The 14,557-nt window shown below is 45.9% G+C and overlaps 1 protein-coding gene across 1 annotated transcript in view; it reads left to right on the forward strand.

The window, feature by feature from the left end:
- The window catches only part of SLC26A7 (solute carrier family 26 member 7), a 132,442-nt gene that overhangs the window by 102,178 nt on the left and 15,707 nt on the right, over positions 1–14,557 (forward strand). The window contains exons 11-12 of the mRNA XM_029913363.1: positions 2,833–2,939; positions 6,162–6,228. Coding sequence (XP_029769223.1) covers positions 2,833–2,939; positions 6,162–6,228 — 174 coding nt within the window. The remainder of the gene's footprint in view (positions 1–2,832; positions 2,940–6,161; positions 6,229–14,557) is intronic.

Consider the following 14,557-nt stretch of genomic DNA (forward strand, 5'->3'; position numbering starts at 1 on the left):
TTGCCTAATGGCTTAATTAGCCTTCCAGCTCTCCTCCGCTCCCCAATTAGGGAGGTACAGCTCTTCTTAACAAGATCTGTTCTGCAGTGTTTAATTGAAGCTCAGTGACCAGAAAGCTGGCTCATCTGTTATTGCCCAGCATTCTCCCCCACCCTCCTCCCTGAGGGTCTATCCTTTCTTTAAAAATTTGTTTATTTCATCCCAATCCCAAACTGGGCACAGCTCTTCCTCCCTGCTCTCTTGGCACTTCTTCCCTGGAATTTGGCCTTCTCCACAGGCTTCCTTTCTGATGCTTATTAACTCTTGGCCCTGAAGGAACCTTCTTATTCCCTGCAGTGTCTGCAGGTATCGGCCTAGCCCACCTACAGCTGTCTTCCCCTTTATATGTTCCCGCTGCCTTTCCTTGAGCCCAGTTGTGCAGCAGGTAACCAGTCCAAGTGCCCTTGGACTCTGCTCCCTTTATTGAAGGAACCATAAATGTGGCAACAATGTATTCCAAGTTTTGCATACCACTGAAATATACTTTTAAAAAAGATGTTAACAATCTCTGACCACTCCTGGCTCAATCCATGCTCCAGCAAACTTCTATAGTAACTGTGACATGAGCAGCATAATACTTTCCGGGGCTTCATAACAGAGCAGAGCTGTTGGACCTACTTTAAGAAAGAAAACAAAGTTAGTTCCGAGGTGAAAAGCTTCAGCCTAGGCCTCTACTTCTGAGGGTGTAAAATTCCTTGTTGACATTACTGTGCCTGTGTAAATATGTACGTGCACTCTTGAACAGTGTTTACACTTGCATGCACACAAATGAATGAGTAAATGCTGATGCAAATTCTAGCACTTGGGTCCTATCTAGTGTGCATATGTAACTGACAGGATAGTCTGGCTCCTTTTAAGAGTACCAATGTAGGAGTTTTTAAAGTGTGTTTATACCTGTGAGCAGTGATGAGCTGCCAAAAAATTAACAACCGGTTCCCTCCTCCTCACCCCAGGAGGGGGTCGTGGCCCTCCCTCCGCCCCCCAGGACTCCTGCCCCATTCACCCCCCCACGTTCCTTGACGCCCCCCCCCCGGGACCCCTGCCCCATCCACCTCCCTTCCCTGTCCCCTGACTGCCCCCTGCCGCCCCATCTAACCCCTGCTCTCATTCCTGATGGCCCCCCAGTACCCCTGCCCCATCCAACCACCCCTTCTCCCTGTCCCCTGACCACCCCCAGAACTCCTGCCCCCTGCCGCCCCATCCAATCCCTCCTCTGATTCCTGATGGCCCCCCGGGACCCCTGCCCCATCCAACTACCCCTTCTCTCTGTCCCCTGACTGCCCCTGGAACCCCTGCCCCTGACTGCCCCCCACCGCCCCATCCAATCCCTGCTCCTTCCTGACTGCCCCCCCAGGACCCTTGCCCCCATTCAATCCCCCTGTTCCCTGCCCTCTGACCCCCCGATCCCTATCCACCCCCCCCCGAACTCTCCTGCCCTCTTCCAACACCCCCCCCTGCTCCCTTACCGCGCTGGAGGCCGAACCGGGGGCGCTGGGCCGGGCTGGGTCCGGGCCGAAGCCGCTCGGCCGGAGTCAGGGTGCTCGGCCGGGGCCGGGCTGAAGCCGTTTGGCCGGGGCCGGGGCGCTCGGCCGGGGCCAGAGCTGCAGCCAGGGCGCTCAGCCGGAGCCGCTTGGCCGGGGCCGGAGTCGCTCGGCTGGGGCTGGGCCAAAGTCTCTTGGCCGGAGCCGGGGCACTGGGCCGGAGCCGCTCGGCCGGAGCAGGACTGGGCTGGGCCACGCCTCCCTGGAGCCCTCCTCGCACCCCCCCCCACCAGCTTACCTTAAGAAGCCGCCGCTTGTTTCTGAACCCTCCCAGGCTTCCCGCGCGAACATCTGATTCGCGGGAAGCAGGGGAGGAGGAGGGGGAGGAGAAGGGGGGCAGAACGTTCAGGGGAGGAGCCGAGGAAGCAGAGGTGAGCTGGGGCTGGGAGCTGGAGCTTTACCAGTTGTTAAATTTAAAAGCCCTTTTAGAACCAGTTGTCCCACGCGGGACAACCGGTTCTAAAAGGGCTTCTAAATTTAACAACCGGTTCCTTTGAACCGGTGTGAACCGGCTCCAGCTCACCACTGCCTGTGAATCTATGTTTGCACCTGCTCACTTGGAGGTTACTAAGAGGCCTGGCTGAAAAAATTGGCCTTTAATATGTAATGTGCTGACTCTCTTTCTTAGCATGGCTGTTAGAAGTTTCCAACATATATTGCAATAGAGGAGTAAGTTTTGTCAAAAGTTTTACAAATGACCTTTAATTATTAGTAGCAATCATGTTTACGCATTCTGCTGATCGTTAAACCAGTTGTAGAGTAAGATAAGTGTTAATTTATAATTCCTTTCCTACTTCACTGTGAAATACAATTTCTAGTTCATACTGCAGGTGGCATTGCGTAAAAGGAGGCAGGTTTTTTAACTGTGTGCAGTGAACAAGTTGTCACTAACTTGCCAACTTGGAAAATGAAATGTATAGAGCCTTGGCAAACCAAGTTGAGTTCAGCCTGAATAACATTGCTACTGTAGCAACATATGTCATTACAAGAGCTTCAGAAATGGACTTCCATGACCCTTAAACTTGTTAGAATGTCAGATCACTTGTGTTCTCTGAGGGAGAGGTAACGTTTTCATGGATAATTCAGTCTTCCTCATTTGCCAGTTCAGAGATGTCTGGTTGCAATCTCTAGTGATCATTCTAATTTAAGCCTCTTGCTGGGAACTTTAAACATATTTATTCCCAATTAAAAATAATTATACAGCTTTACAGAGAGCTTAAACTAACTGTGTCTTTTGTTTCCTTCCTTGAAGAGCATATGGGTTAGTACCTATGTATTTACAGTATGCTTTGCTGCTAACGTGGGACTATTGTATGGAGTTGTCTGCACTATAGTTATAGTGATTTTCCGCTTCCAAAGGTGAGACATCATTTGTTCTTGAAATGTTCTAGAAATAAATCATTGTGACATATATTGCTCCACTCTCAGTATAGATGTACAATACACTGGGTTAAATAATGAAATCTCATTTTTTGTAACTAATTGTAGATATAAGGACACTAAAAATCAGTGATTATTTTTATAATGCCCTAACTCAGGGGTAGGCAACCTGTCAGAAGCGGTGTGCCGAGTCTTCATTTATTCTCTTTAATTTAAGGTTTCGCGTACCGGTAATACATGTTAATGTTTTTTAGAAGGTCTCTCTCTAAGTCTATATTATATAACTAAACTATTGTTGTATGTAAAGTAAACAAGGTTTTCAAAATGTTTAAGAAGCTTCATTTAAAATTAAATTAAAATGCTGATCTTACGCCGCCAGCCTGCTCAGCCCGCTTCCAGCCTGGGGTTCTGTTCACCTAGGCCTGCAGTGGGCTGAGCAGGGCGACTCAAGGTCAGGGCAGAGGGCTGGGGTGTGTGTGGAGGTGCAGGGCAGAAGGCTGGGTGTTGGGGGGGACTCGAGGTGAGGGCTGGGGGATGTGTGGAGGTGCAGGGCAAAAGGCTGGGTGTGGGGGGGTTCAAGGCAGAGGGCTGGGTGTGTGTGGAGGTGCAGGACAGAAGGCTGGGTGTGGGGGGGGGTTCAGGGCAGAGGGCTGGGGGTGTGTGGAGGTGCACGGCAAAAGGCTGGGTGTGGGGGGGTTCAGGGCAGAGGTCTGGGTGGGTGTTGGGGGGAGGTCAGGGCAGAGGGCTGGGGGGGGTGGGGTGCAGGGCCCTGGGGTGCTCGGCTCATGGGGGTGCTCCCAGCCCCCTGCCCTGAGCGGCTCATGGCAGGGGGCTGGGAGGGATATGCCCTGTTCCACCCCCTTCCCCCAGGCCCGTCCCTACCTCTCTCTGCCTCCTCTACGGAGCTGTGTGCAGCCTGCCGCTCTTCCCCCTCCCCCTCGCAAGGGCCATCCCGGCAGGGAGAGGGAGGAGGAGGAGGGGCAGAGGGGCCGGAATGCACCAAGCTGTGGGGAAAAGCGGGGGGAGGAGGGAAACTTGGCTGCCGCAGGACCAAGCTTCCCTCCTCCCCTGCTTCTTCCCCCAGCGTGGCGCTTTCCGGACCCTCCTCCTCCTCCTCTCACCGGCAGGCAGCGTGCCATTCAGAATCGGCTCCCGTGCCGTGTTTGGCATGCGTGCCATAGGTTGCCGACCCCTGCCCTAACTACTAAGTGCAATAATGGCTTTGAAATGCATTGTGTGGCGTGTCTTAATGCTCTTATAAAAAGGAATTTACACTTACAAATAAAAAGAAAACCAGTCAGACCGGTACATTTACTGGACATTAAAGAATTCTAAAACAGTTTCATAAAGTGAAATTATTTTATGATTTTTTAAAATAATTACAGATCTCTAGGACACATAAATCAAAGCTAGGGTAAGATCAATAATAAGGTCAATACAAATTTCCTTCCATTAGAGCCTTTTTTTTGCTCATTGAAAAGTGCAGGATGTCTGGCAAGCCTTAGTTACTGAGTGTCATTATAAACCTCTAGATACTGTACTGAAGGAGCCGCCAGCTGACATTCTACACATTTTAAAATGTTGTAATAAAAACCAATAGGAAAACCATTCCAGTGTTTAAAGAAAAAAAACCACACACTGTAAATTCTGTGTACAAGTTCCAAAAAACAAACAATGAAAAAAACTACAAATAGCATATATTAATATGCATTATTTTCACAGTACAACTAAATAACTATGCTTAGGTTTTGAATAAAGGAAAATATTCTTTGAGGTTAGTGATCCTCCCAGTGCTGGTAAACCAATGATCTTGTAAGTTACCTACCCCATGCGACTGGTTGCTCATGGTTTCCATATGTTGAGACAACTATTGAAATATTTGTATTTTGTCACACAAAGATGTCTCAGTTTTGCAGATAGCAAGTGAATGCCATTTATAACCCACATCTCTGTAGTAACTTTAATTTTCCAGGCCAATATTTTTTTCTCTTCCTCGTTCATATTTTGCAGGTAAATGTAGGCTAACTAAATCCAGTGATGAGTAGTAAGCCATCACTTTTTCTTTTCAAGAATGTGGACATACATTACACAACCCGTCGAGGGCTATGCCTACAATGTGAGTTAGGGATGTGACTCCTCTATATGTGTACACATCCTTGCGCTAGCTCTTAGTGAGCTAGCTTGAGTTAGGGATGTAAAATAGTAAACAGTTAACCAGGGCCGGCTTTAGGCCAATTCAACCAATTCCCCTGAATCGGGCCCCACGCCTAAGAGGTCCCCGTGCCCAAGAGGTCCCCGTGCCCAAGCCCTGGTACAGCGTACCGGGGTGGCCTGGCTTCCCCAGGGGGCAATTCCCAGGCCCTTTAAATTGCCACCAGAGCCCCACTGCTGGAGCCCTGGGTAGGGCTGCGGGGCTCTGGGGGCTATTTAAAAAGTCCAGGGCTCCCGCTGCCTCTACCGCCCCAGCCCTTTAAATAGCCGCTGGAGTCCCACCGCTTCCCCAGGGCTCCCGCGGCTATTTAAAGGGCCAGGGTGGTAGAAGCAGGGGAGCCTCGGGCCCTGGCTGCAGGCAGGGGTCTGAACAGCTGATCCGCAAGAGGCGGGAGGCACTGTTCCAGGTAGGGGGAGGGGACGTGCTGATTGGCGGGGCCTGCTGCTGGCAGGAGGCGCTGGGGGGCGGGGGTGGGGAGGAGGGCCCCACCAGTGGATGCTAAGCACCCACAGTGTTTTTCTGTGGTTGCTCCCGCCCCAGAGCACCCATGGAGTCAGTGCCTATTAATATAGTTTCAGAGGCATAACAGGAGTAACATTTACATAAGTGAAGATTAATATTACTTTACAAAAAGTCCCATTTTTCATACTTTAAATTGAAAAATAAAGCTACAGAAATTTTGAAGTTATATTGGGTTATAACAACTTTTCAGAATTTAAAGAGGCTACAGAACCAACCTAAACCTACCTAGTTGTCTAGCATTTGTACACTTGAAGGATATTTTTCCCAGTAACTGCCTGTCCTGATTTTTATAGAATGATTACAATATGAAATGTACTTTAAACATGCAAAAATATATATATAGCAATTCTGTTGTTAGAACACTGCAGCCCTCTGTTATATTTTAGACCTGTATCTCTACCTATCCATATTCAAGATTACTGTACTGATGATCTGCTTCACAACTTTTCTCCATGTATTGATTACAGAGCAAAGACACTGAGTTTGAAAAATATGAAAGAAGTGGAATGTAAATTCAAAACAGAAGCTGATCGTGTAAGTGTACTCTTCCTCTATTCTTCTATCCCTTATTAATCTATAGCTTTTTATCTCCCATAGTTTGTTACAAAGGTTATAAGAGTAAGTGCGCTCAAAAAATTACAATTACATGGTCATTTCTAGAACTAGTGGAAATATATGCCATGGAAATCTTGTGTTTTGGGTCTCTTTATGGGTTTCAATTATGTATGCAGAATATTAAGTTTATGTAAAAAATTAAGGGTTCTAGTCAATGGTTATCTGTGAATTTCAATTTATGGAAGTTCCTCTTCTGTTGGAATTTGCCTCTCATGGGAAAAGCTGCCTGAGTCCCACAGGTTTTGGGGGATCTATTAGTAACCAATGGTTTCCAAACAGTTACTGCTTGTCTCTTTCCTTCTGTTTGATTTCCTTATACCTCTGCAACCCTTTGACATTCTGTATGTGCATGAGCCCCTTCCCAGCCATGATTCAGTCCCATCTGCTCATCCAGAACCTGATTTTTCACAGTGCACCCACATGTGGTGGGGAAAGGGAGGAGGGTTGCATGGAGCTGGCACAGACCCCTTTAAACACCTCTCAGCCAAGATCACCTTGGTCAGGATCCACTTGAGAAGTAGATGGAATGATCCTACCTCAAGAAACTGTTTTCTGAACTTACATTCTCACTTGTCTTTTATCCTCCCGATCACAGATTACAATTTTTTTGCCTTTTTTCCATTATAGTTATGATTACTTTGTATTACAATAGTGCCTGTGGGCTCCAGGTGAGATCAGGGCTCCATTGTGCCAGGCACTCTACACATAGATAATCAAAAACACTCTGCTCAAATAGACAGACCAAAAGTTAGAGGGGAAACAAAGGTGCAGTCAGGGGTGCTGTAACAATTTTTATAGTGTCAGTGCTTAGAGCCATTGAACCAAACTGTAAACCCTGTATATAATGGAAACTACTTCAAGCCAGAGGATGCGGTAGCAGCTGCCCCCGCTTCTCCAGTTTGAGCACCTATGGGTGCAGTGACTTGCCCAAAATCAAACAGCACATCAGTGGCTGTGCTAGAAACAGAACGCTGAAAACAGTGGTAAGCAAGAGAGGGGAGGATTCTAAAATGCTAATTAAAAACAATGTTGTGACACCTGTCCCAGTTGTTGATTATTAGATCAAATTTCAGTATTAAGAAAAAAAATGTTAAAGGAACTTTGTTAGAGTTACATGACCCAAAATTTGATCTATATTTCTTTCTCTTAAAAGGAATTTTTAAAAATATTTTTCATCTCTTTTCTCCAAGTTTCTGTTTTAGCTCTCTTTTTTCCTAAATCACCAAGAAAGATCAATGCCTGAGAACATACAATAACAAACTAGCCTACGCACTGTGGAGGGAATAAAGTTTTAGTAAGGAAGCAGGTTTCTCAAGAGTTTATTACAGAAAACAAAGAGGAAAAACATTTTCAAGATTAAGAAAACTACCTTGGCACATGCCTTTTAACTTAATTTAGAACTGCTGGGTTGCAGTTGTTTACAGTGAGTTTTTAAATGTGTGAATGCTGGAGTTGTTGAGGCTCCCCTTGAAAATGACAACTTAGAGATGAACAGGATACCTAAACATGAAAATATGCAAATTTAATCATCTGTCATACTATCAAGGTGCTGTGGATTTATAAGGGTTATTCCATCAATAAGCGAACAGAAACTTCAATATGGAAAATATTGAGAGAATGCTTCCTAAAAAACATATGTGAAACATGTCACATCACAGACACTATTAAGATCAAACTCTTGCCAAAATGTTTGTGGTGCTGAGTAATGCTCGCAGCAGCTGTGGATGTCCTTAGGAAACTAGTGAATAGGCTGCTTCAAACAGTTTTCTTTCCTCCTTGGGAAGGATACATTGTAAAGGAGCTCAGTTTTTCTCAGAATGATAGAGATCAGATTTTGAAATGCATCCAGAATGTAGCTAGAACTAAACCAGATCTGAATTTGTCACAGTTCCCCTCAACCATATCCTGAGGAAAGTTTGATTTTGATAGGGTCTCCTGGTTGGTATTCTTGGACTGGGAGGGTTTGGGGCTGTAATGAAATGCTAAAATGTATTATACTGTTCAGCCACTGGGTGGTGCTGTGTGTAACATACCTTATTTAAGGTAACCTCAGCCATTCTTCATCATGTTCCTATTACGTCTCTGGCGTTTAGCACAGGCGCCAGTGAGTGCTCGCCCCCGACTCCGCCCCCTCCCTGCCCCCATTGGACCCCCCACCAAATCCTCGTCCTGGCCCTGCCCCTTCCCCGAGCTCGTCACATTCCTCCTCCTCCCCCTCCCTCCCACCGCTTGCTGCATGAAACAGCTGTTTCGTGGCGCAAGCGCTGGAAGCAGAAAAGAACTGGATTAGGTGCTGTTGAGATACCACCATATATTGATAAGGTCAATTCGGTTTAACACAATAGCTAAATATGTTTCTGGGAGAAATCTGGTAGTAGCAGACACTCTGTCATGCAGCCCAGTATTGTACTCAATTACTCATGAGCTCAAAAATGATGTAAAGGATGTGGATGCTCTGGACTCATACAGACCAGTGTCAGAAAAGTACACCTGCTACAATAAGTGACCTTGACTGACACACAACTTCAAGAAGTTCTAAATTACATCAGAGCTGGCTGGTCCAAGTGTTTAAGGGACACTAAGGAGATGAAGTGGGTGAGATAATATCTTTTCATTGGACCAGTTTCTGTTGGTGAGAGAGATAAGCTTTTGAGCTTACACAGAGCTCTTCTTCAGGTCAGGTCAGGGACATTAAGGAAGTGTCAAGAGACTACTTTGTAGTACGTGGACAATTAAATGGTCTCGTGATTAAAAGTGACTGAATTGTAATTTCAAATGAAATGAGAAGAGAAATCCTAACCCTCATCCATGAAGGACATCAAGGATTAACTAAATTCCATGCTGGACCAACCAGTTAGTGTGATGGCTGGGCATCAGCAAGGACATAAAGAATAAGGTATTTGCATGTGAACACTGCAGAACTAACAGACCAACACAACACAAAGAACCTTTAAATACAACACCTCTACCAGACAGACCTTGGTAGAGATTAGCTGCAGATTTATGTGAATTCAGAAGACATCCTTACTTGGTCATAGTGGATTATCTTTCCAGGTATATAGAAGTAATGTACTTGAAAGACATGGCATGTTGAAGTGTTATTGAAAAACTGAAGTGCACTTTTGCTCATTTAGTTATTACTGAACAGTTAGTGATGGAAAACAGTCCACAATTCACTGCAGCAGGATTTAAGTCATTCCAAATGAAATATGATTTTGATTATATTACTAGCAACCCACATTACCCACAAGTGAATGGAGAGGCTTAGAGAGTGTACAGACATCCAAGAAAATCCTATGGCAGAAAGATCCATTCCTTGCTCTTTTGAGCTACAGATCAGCACCAGTAGCAGCTACTGGGTATGGTCCAGCACAACTCCTGATAGGAAGATAACTCAGAATTACTGTTCTGATTTTGGAAAAGAGCCTGTCTCCAAAGTGGCCAGACATGAAGAGAATAGCCAGATAGGATAAAAAGGTCAAAGAACTTATGAATACTTTTACAACAGACCTCACTCAGTTTGAGAACTGCTGAGTCCAGAATCTGGTGACTGTTTGTGTCAAATTGGATGGAGAAAAAGGATAGACAACGCCAACTGTAGTAAGAGAAAGAATTCATCACCAATATCATATGCTATTGAGACCAACAGACTTGGAGAGTTCAATAGAAACCTTCAGCATCTATGTGTGTCCCTCAAAAAGAACTATCAACAGAGCAAACTCTATAGATGGTGGATGTGGAACAAGAAGAAGACAACTCAAAGATTCCATACCAACAGCAGCCAGTCCATGCAACTAATGGACAGCCAGATGATCAAGCTGTGATGTGTTTGGGTCGTGTAACTAGATAACCAGTATGATTTAGAGACTAGCAGGTTGATCCATACTGAACTTCAAAGACAGCATGATAGTGTAAATTTTATAAATGGTAGGAATGTAGAACTTAAAGGGACAGACATAGTGGAATACTAAACTGTATACTGTTCAGTCTCTAGGTGGAGCTGTGTATAACATACCTTCTTCTTCAAGTATAGAACCCTATGGGTGCCCCCAACATATGATATCCATACACTCATGTGCTCTCAAACAGAGACTGCAAAGTAGTATTCGCAGGCCTGCTCCTGCACAAAGCAGTGCCTTGTGCTCTGAACCAGGGAATATAGGAAGGCACGAGCCCACCACCACTCTGTTCTCAACTGCCTGTAGCATGAGATGGAGAGTTCTACTGTCTGCTGTATTCAGCTTGTCACCTTAACTTGTGAATTGTTGTTTTACTTATTTGTTTTAGTAGTTTTGTTCTTTTAATTAATTTCATTATACCTTTATTTCACTTTATTTTGTGTTGGTCAAGGGGAGGCTCCTTCCTCCCCTCCTCTTCTCCGATTTTTTGTGTTGGAGCATAAGTGTTGTGCCCAAGATCTCAGGGTTTAAGACCCATAAGACTTGCCACAGGTCTTTTCCCTGTAAGTGTTTGGGGGGCTCCCACAACCCCTGCCAAATGCAAGGTCTATCTGGGTTTGAAGGGCAGATCCAAGAAGGACAGAGAGGATAGACTAAGCTTATACTAATGGAGCGTGCCTTAGCTCCTGGAGGCCCTCTTCCCCTCGTACATTGACATCTATGTCAAAGACAGCCCAGGTCACTGTAGCTGCTTCATCTGCAGCTCTGGACAATAAGACATCAGAAAAAAGGAAATATACCTCTCCCAACTGGGAAATAAAGAACAGGGGCAGATCATCGCAAACGACCCACTCTTGGAAGAGTTCTTGTCCCTCTAAGAGTACAGTAGAGACTCTGACTGAGTTCGGTACTGAGGTGTTGGTACTGAGGAAGACGCTTCACTTGGATGTGCCTACCACAAGAGCAACTAGTGCAGCGGCACCATCTGCTCCCTTGCAGCATAGTGAGACACGCAGGGCTACCATTCATGCCAGTATTGATATTTTACAGTACCTCTGAAAGGGACAGGACATTATAATAATCTTGTACTGCAGCAGCCTCTATCTCACCACCTGATACGGACTCTAACTTTGGGTGAAGACATCAGAGCTCTCAACATCTTTCCAGGTTTCTTTTTTCAGAGGATCTCATTGCTGATGAATCTGAATCACCAATTATGGGGGGATCTGCCAGCACCATCTCCATGGTACCGCTACAAAAGCAGCATGTTGGGACTGGTTTAAACTTCCAGCCTTCAGTACCAATAAGAACATTGGAGCTCCGCCTCCCCCCTCCCCCTTTAGTTCAGGGAAAGACTGCTCAGACTCAGATTTCTGTACATGGATTCCAGGACCATAGTACCCTACCCCCTTGAGCCCTTTGCATGAAGATAAGCCTGGGGAACCTACCAGATATCATAGGCCCAGAGATTATGATTATCATTGGGGTCCTTTCCGTTATCCCCTTCAGTTACTGGACCCGTGGGGCCACTATGACAACCAGCTTCATCAGATATCTAAGAGAAAGCACCAGTACCCACGAATACTGTACCAGCCACCGGCTTCTACAAATCATCCTATAGTACAGCACACGTCAGCACTGAGCAGCTTAGTACCCAACACTTCTCCAGTACCGGAAGATATAAAAGAGGAACCGGAGTCTCTGACAGAGGAGATCTCACCTTCTGGAAGGTCCTCTTCATTTCCAGATGAGGTGATAATACCACCACTGCCCTCCTATGCAAAAGATTTCAAGACCTTCCAAGAGAGCATTCTGGTTCCAGTCCTCAGGACTTCCAAGAGAAGGTCATAACATGGTGGAACACCTCCTATTTGAATGACCTAAGGTTTTTAGCAAGCATATAGACTCCTCTGTCCACACAGTCAAGGATTCTAGGGCAATGCTGTGATTACTGGGAATTTAGGTGCCTGCAATGAGAAGACAGTTTAGTAGATCCAAAACCGCTCAAATATCAAGACCATTCTGCTACCATCAGTACACTTTTCCTAAGACTCAGAACCCCTTCAGGAGACGGGCCAGACCTCAGAAATGGAGCCTTCACACCTCTACTTCTACCCAATTATCCCCTCCCTTGGTCAAGAGCATCAAGTATTACACTCCACTAGATCACAGTTTGCAACTACTCCCCTCCCTCTGGAAACCAACTATATTACTACCTAACTGCCTGGGAATACTTCCACACTATTCCCCCTTTCCACCCTCACCCTACTCTGTCCCTCTTCAGGGACTCCTCTCACAGGGAACTCTTAAAACAAGACATCCACTCTCTCCTTGTGGGAGCTATAGAACTGGTCCCCACAGAGTTCGTCAGAAGAGGATTCTATTCCAATTACTTCCTGGTTCCCCAGAAAGGAGAAGGGTGGAGACCAATCCTTGATCTCAGGAACCTGAACAACTGTGTCCTAGCACAACACTTCAGAATGGTGACACTAGCCATCGTAATTCCATTCTTAGATTCAGGAGACTGGTTCACTGCCCTCCATCTGCAGGACGCCTCTTCCATGTAGCCATCCACTGTCACACAAGCATTTCCTAAGATTCGTGGTAGGGGCAGATCACTATCTATATCAAGTTCTTCCTTTTGGACTCTCCATGTCCCCAAGGGTGTTCACAAAGATTCTCTCAGCAGCCCGTCTACGTCAGTAGGGAATATAGATTTTCCCATACCTGGTGACCGGCTTCTCAGGAGCCCATGTCATGGATCCACAAGATTAGTGCTACACCCCCAGCTTTGGAGCAGTCTGTTGGAGGAACCCCTTCAGTGCGCCAGACCTCAAGTGATCTCATTCTTTCTCCAGGGTAAGCCACATGGCCTCACTACTTCCTGAGACTGAACTTCTGGGGCTTCAGCACTCCTGCTTAATATTGTGAACTCTGTTCAGTGAGTCCAACAGAGATAGATTCCTGGTAGAGATGTGTACACTCTTCAGGGATTAATGCAGCTCACCAAGCATTTGCAGTGACACAAACAGCATTGTCAAAATGGTATGGTTTAATAGTCAGCTAGAACATATCATAGGAAGTCTTTAGGTTAGCAAATTAATACTAAAGCATAGACCATTTTGGTTAGCCCAGAGCCCAGCCAAATTGTAGTGAACCCCATTGTTCAAGCTCTGTCTGTCTCTCAGTCTGACCTTCTTGGTCAGATCCCAGGTGAGAGTCCCCGACTCCTTCCAGCAGCCAACTCTTATCTCCCATCCAAGACCTTCCCAGTCCTTTGGTTCCAAGCTGGGAAATACAGCTCAGTTTTCCTGCTGTGGGGTAGGGAAACCTCTCTCCCTGTGATTTGTTGGTTGCTAGGTGTCAGTGTCCTCGTGTTTGGGTGTTCTGTTTTCTTCTCAGATTCTCCATTGATATGGGGTCAACCCCGGCTAGTACTTTTTAATGGCCCATCCCAGCTCAGACAGCTAACTGACATTCATACCTATCTCTCTTAGCCTGCCCTGAGAACAAACAGTCCTTTTCTACCCACTGGGTAACAATGCAACATATAGGGGAAATTGAGGCACTCACAAGTGTCATAAAAATATTACATAAAATTTCCACTTTGTCACAACCTGTCATCCCAAGAGGCCCAGGAGGCAACATCCTCAGCATTAATGTTATTCCAGTTTCTGGACCTCCTTATCAACCTCAAAGAAACCCCATACCATCTCCAGTTCAGAGAATAGGCTTTATAGGAACTGCTCTAGACTCCACAACAGCAAGAACCTGCCTACCCTAGGAGAGATTCTTCACCCTACCCACCCTAATCTCAACATTCTGGACAGGACTAAACTATTCCATGCCTCTCTTAGACTGTTTTTGTTGATTGTGGATAGGATGAACAGCCAACCCATTTCCACACAAAGACTATATAAGGGGGTTTCAGGTTGCATCAAGACCTGTTATGAGAATGGAGGGGTACAGCCCTCTCATGGAGTGACAGTAAATTCTACTAGAGATCAGTCTCCATCTATAGCTCTACTGAAAGACATTCCCATAGCAGAGATTTGTTAGTTTTCGTTCTATCCATACCTTGGCCAAACACCATGCCATCTTACCTGCTTCCAGAGATGATACTGCCTTTGGTGATGCAGTCCTTCAAACTGACCTGGACTTACTTCCTCAGCACCCTCTTCCTCATTGAGTTACTGCTTGGGAGTCTCCTATGGTGGAGCCTCCATAGGGACATATACTCAGAGAAGAAGGAGAAGTTACTTATGTTACAAAAACTTTAGTTCTTCAAGATGTTTTATCCCTATGGGTGCTTCACCTCCTGCCCTCCTTCCCTTCTGAACTGTTAGGCT

The sequence above is a fragment of the Terrapene carolina genome, unplaced genomic scaffold, assembly GCF_002925995.2.
Source record: "Terrapene carolina triunguis isolate 2854851 unplaced genomic scaffold, T_m_triunguis-2.0 Scaffold58, whole genome shotgun sequence".
In the NCBI taxonomy this organism is placed as follows: Eukaryota; Metazoa; Chordata; order Testudines; family Emydidae; genus Terrapene; species Terrapene triunguis.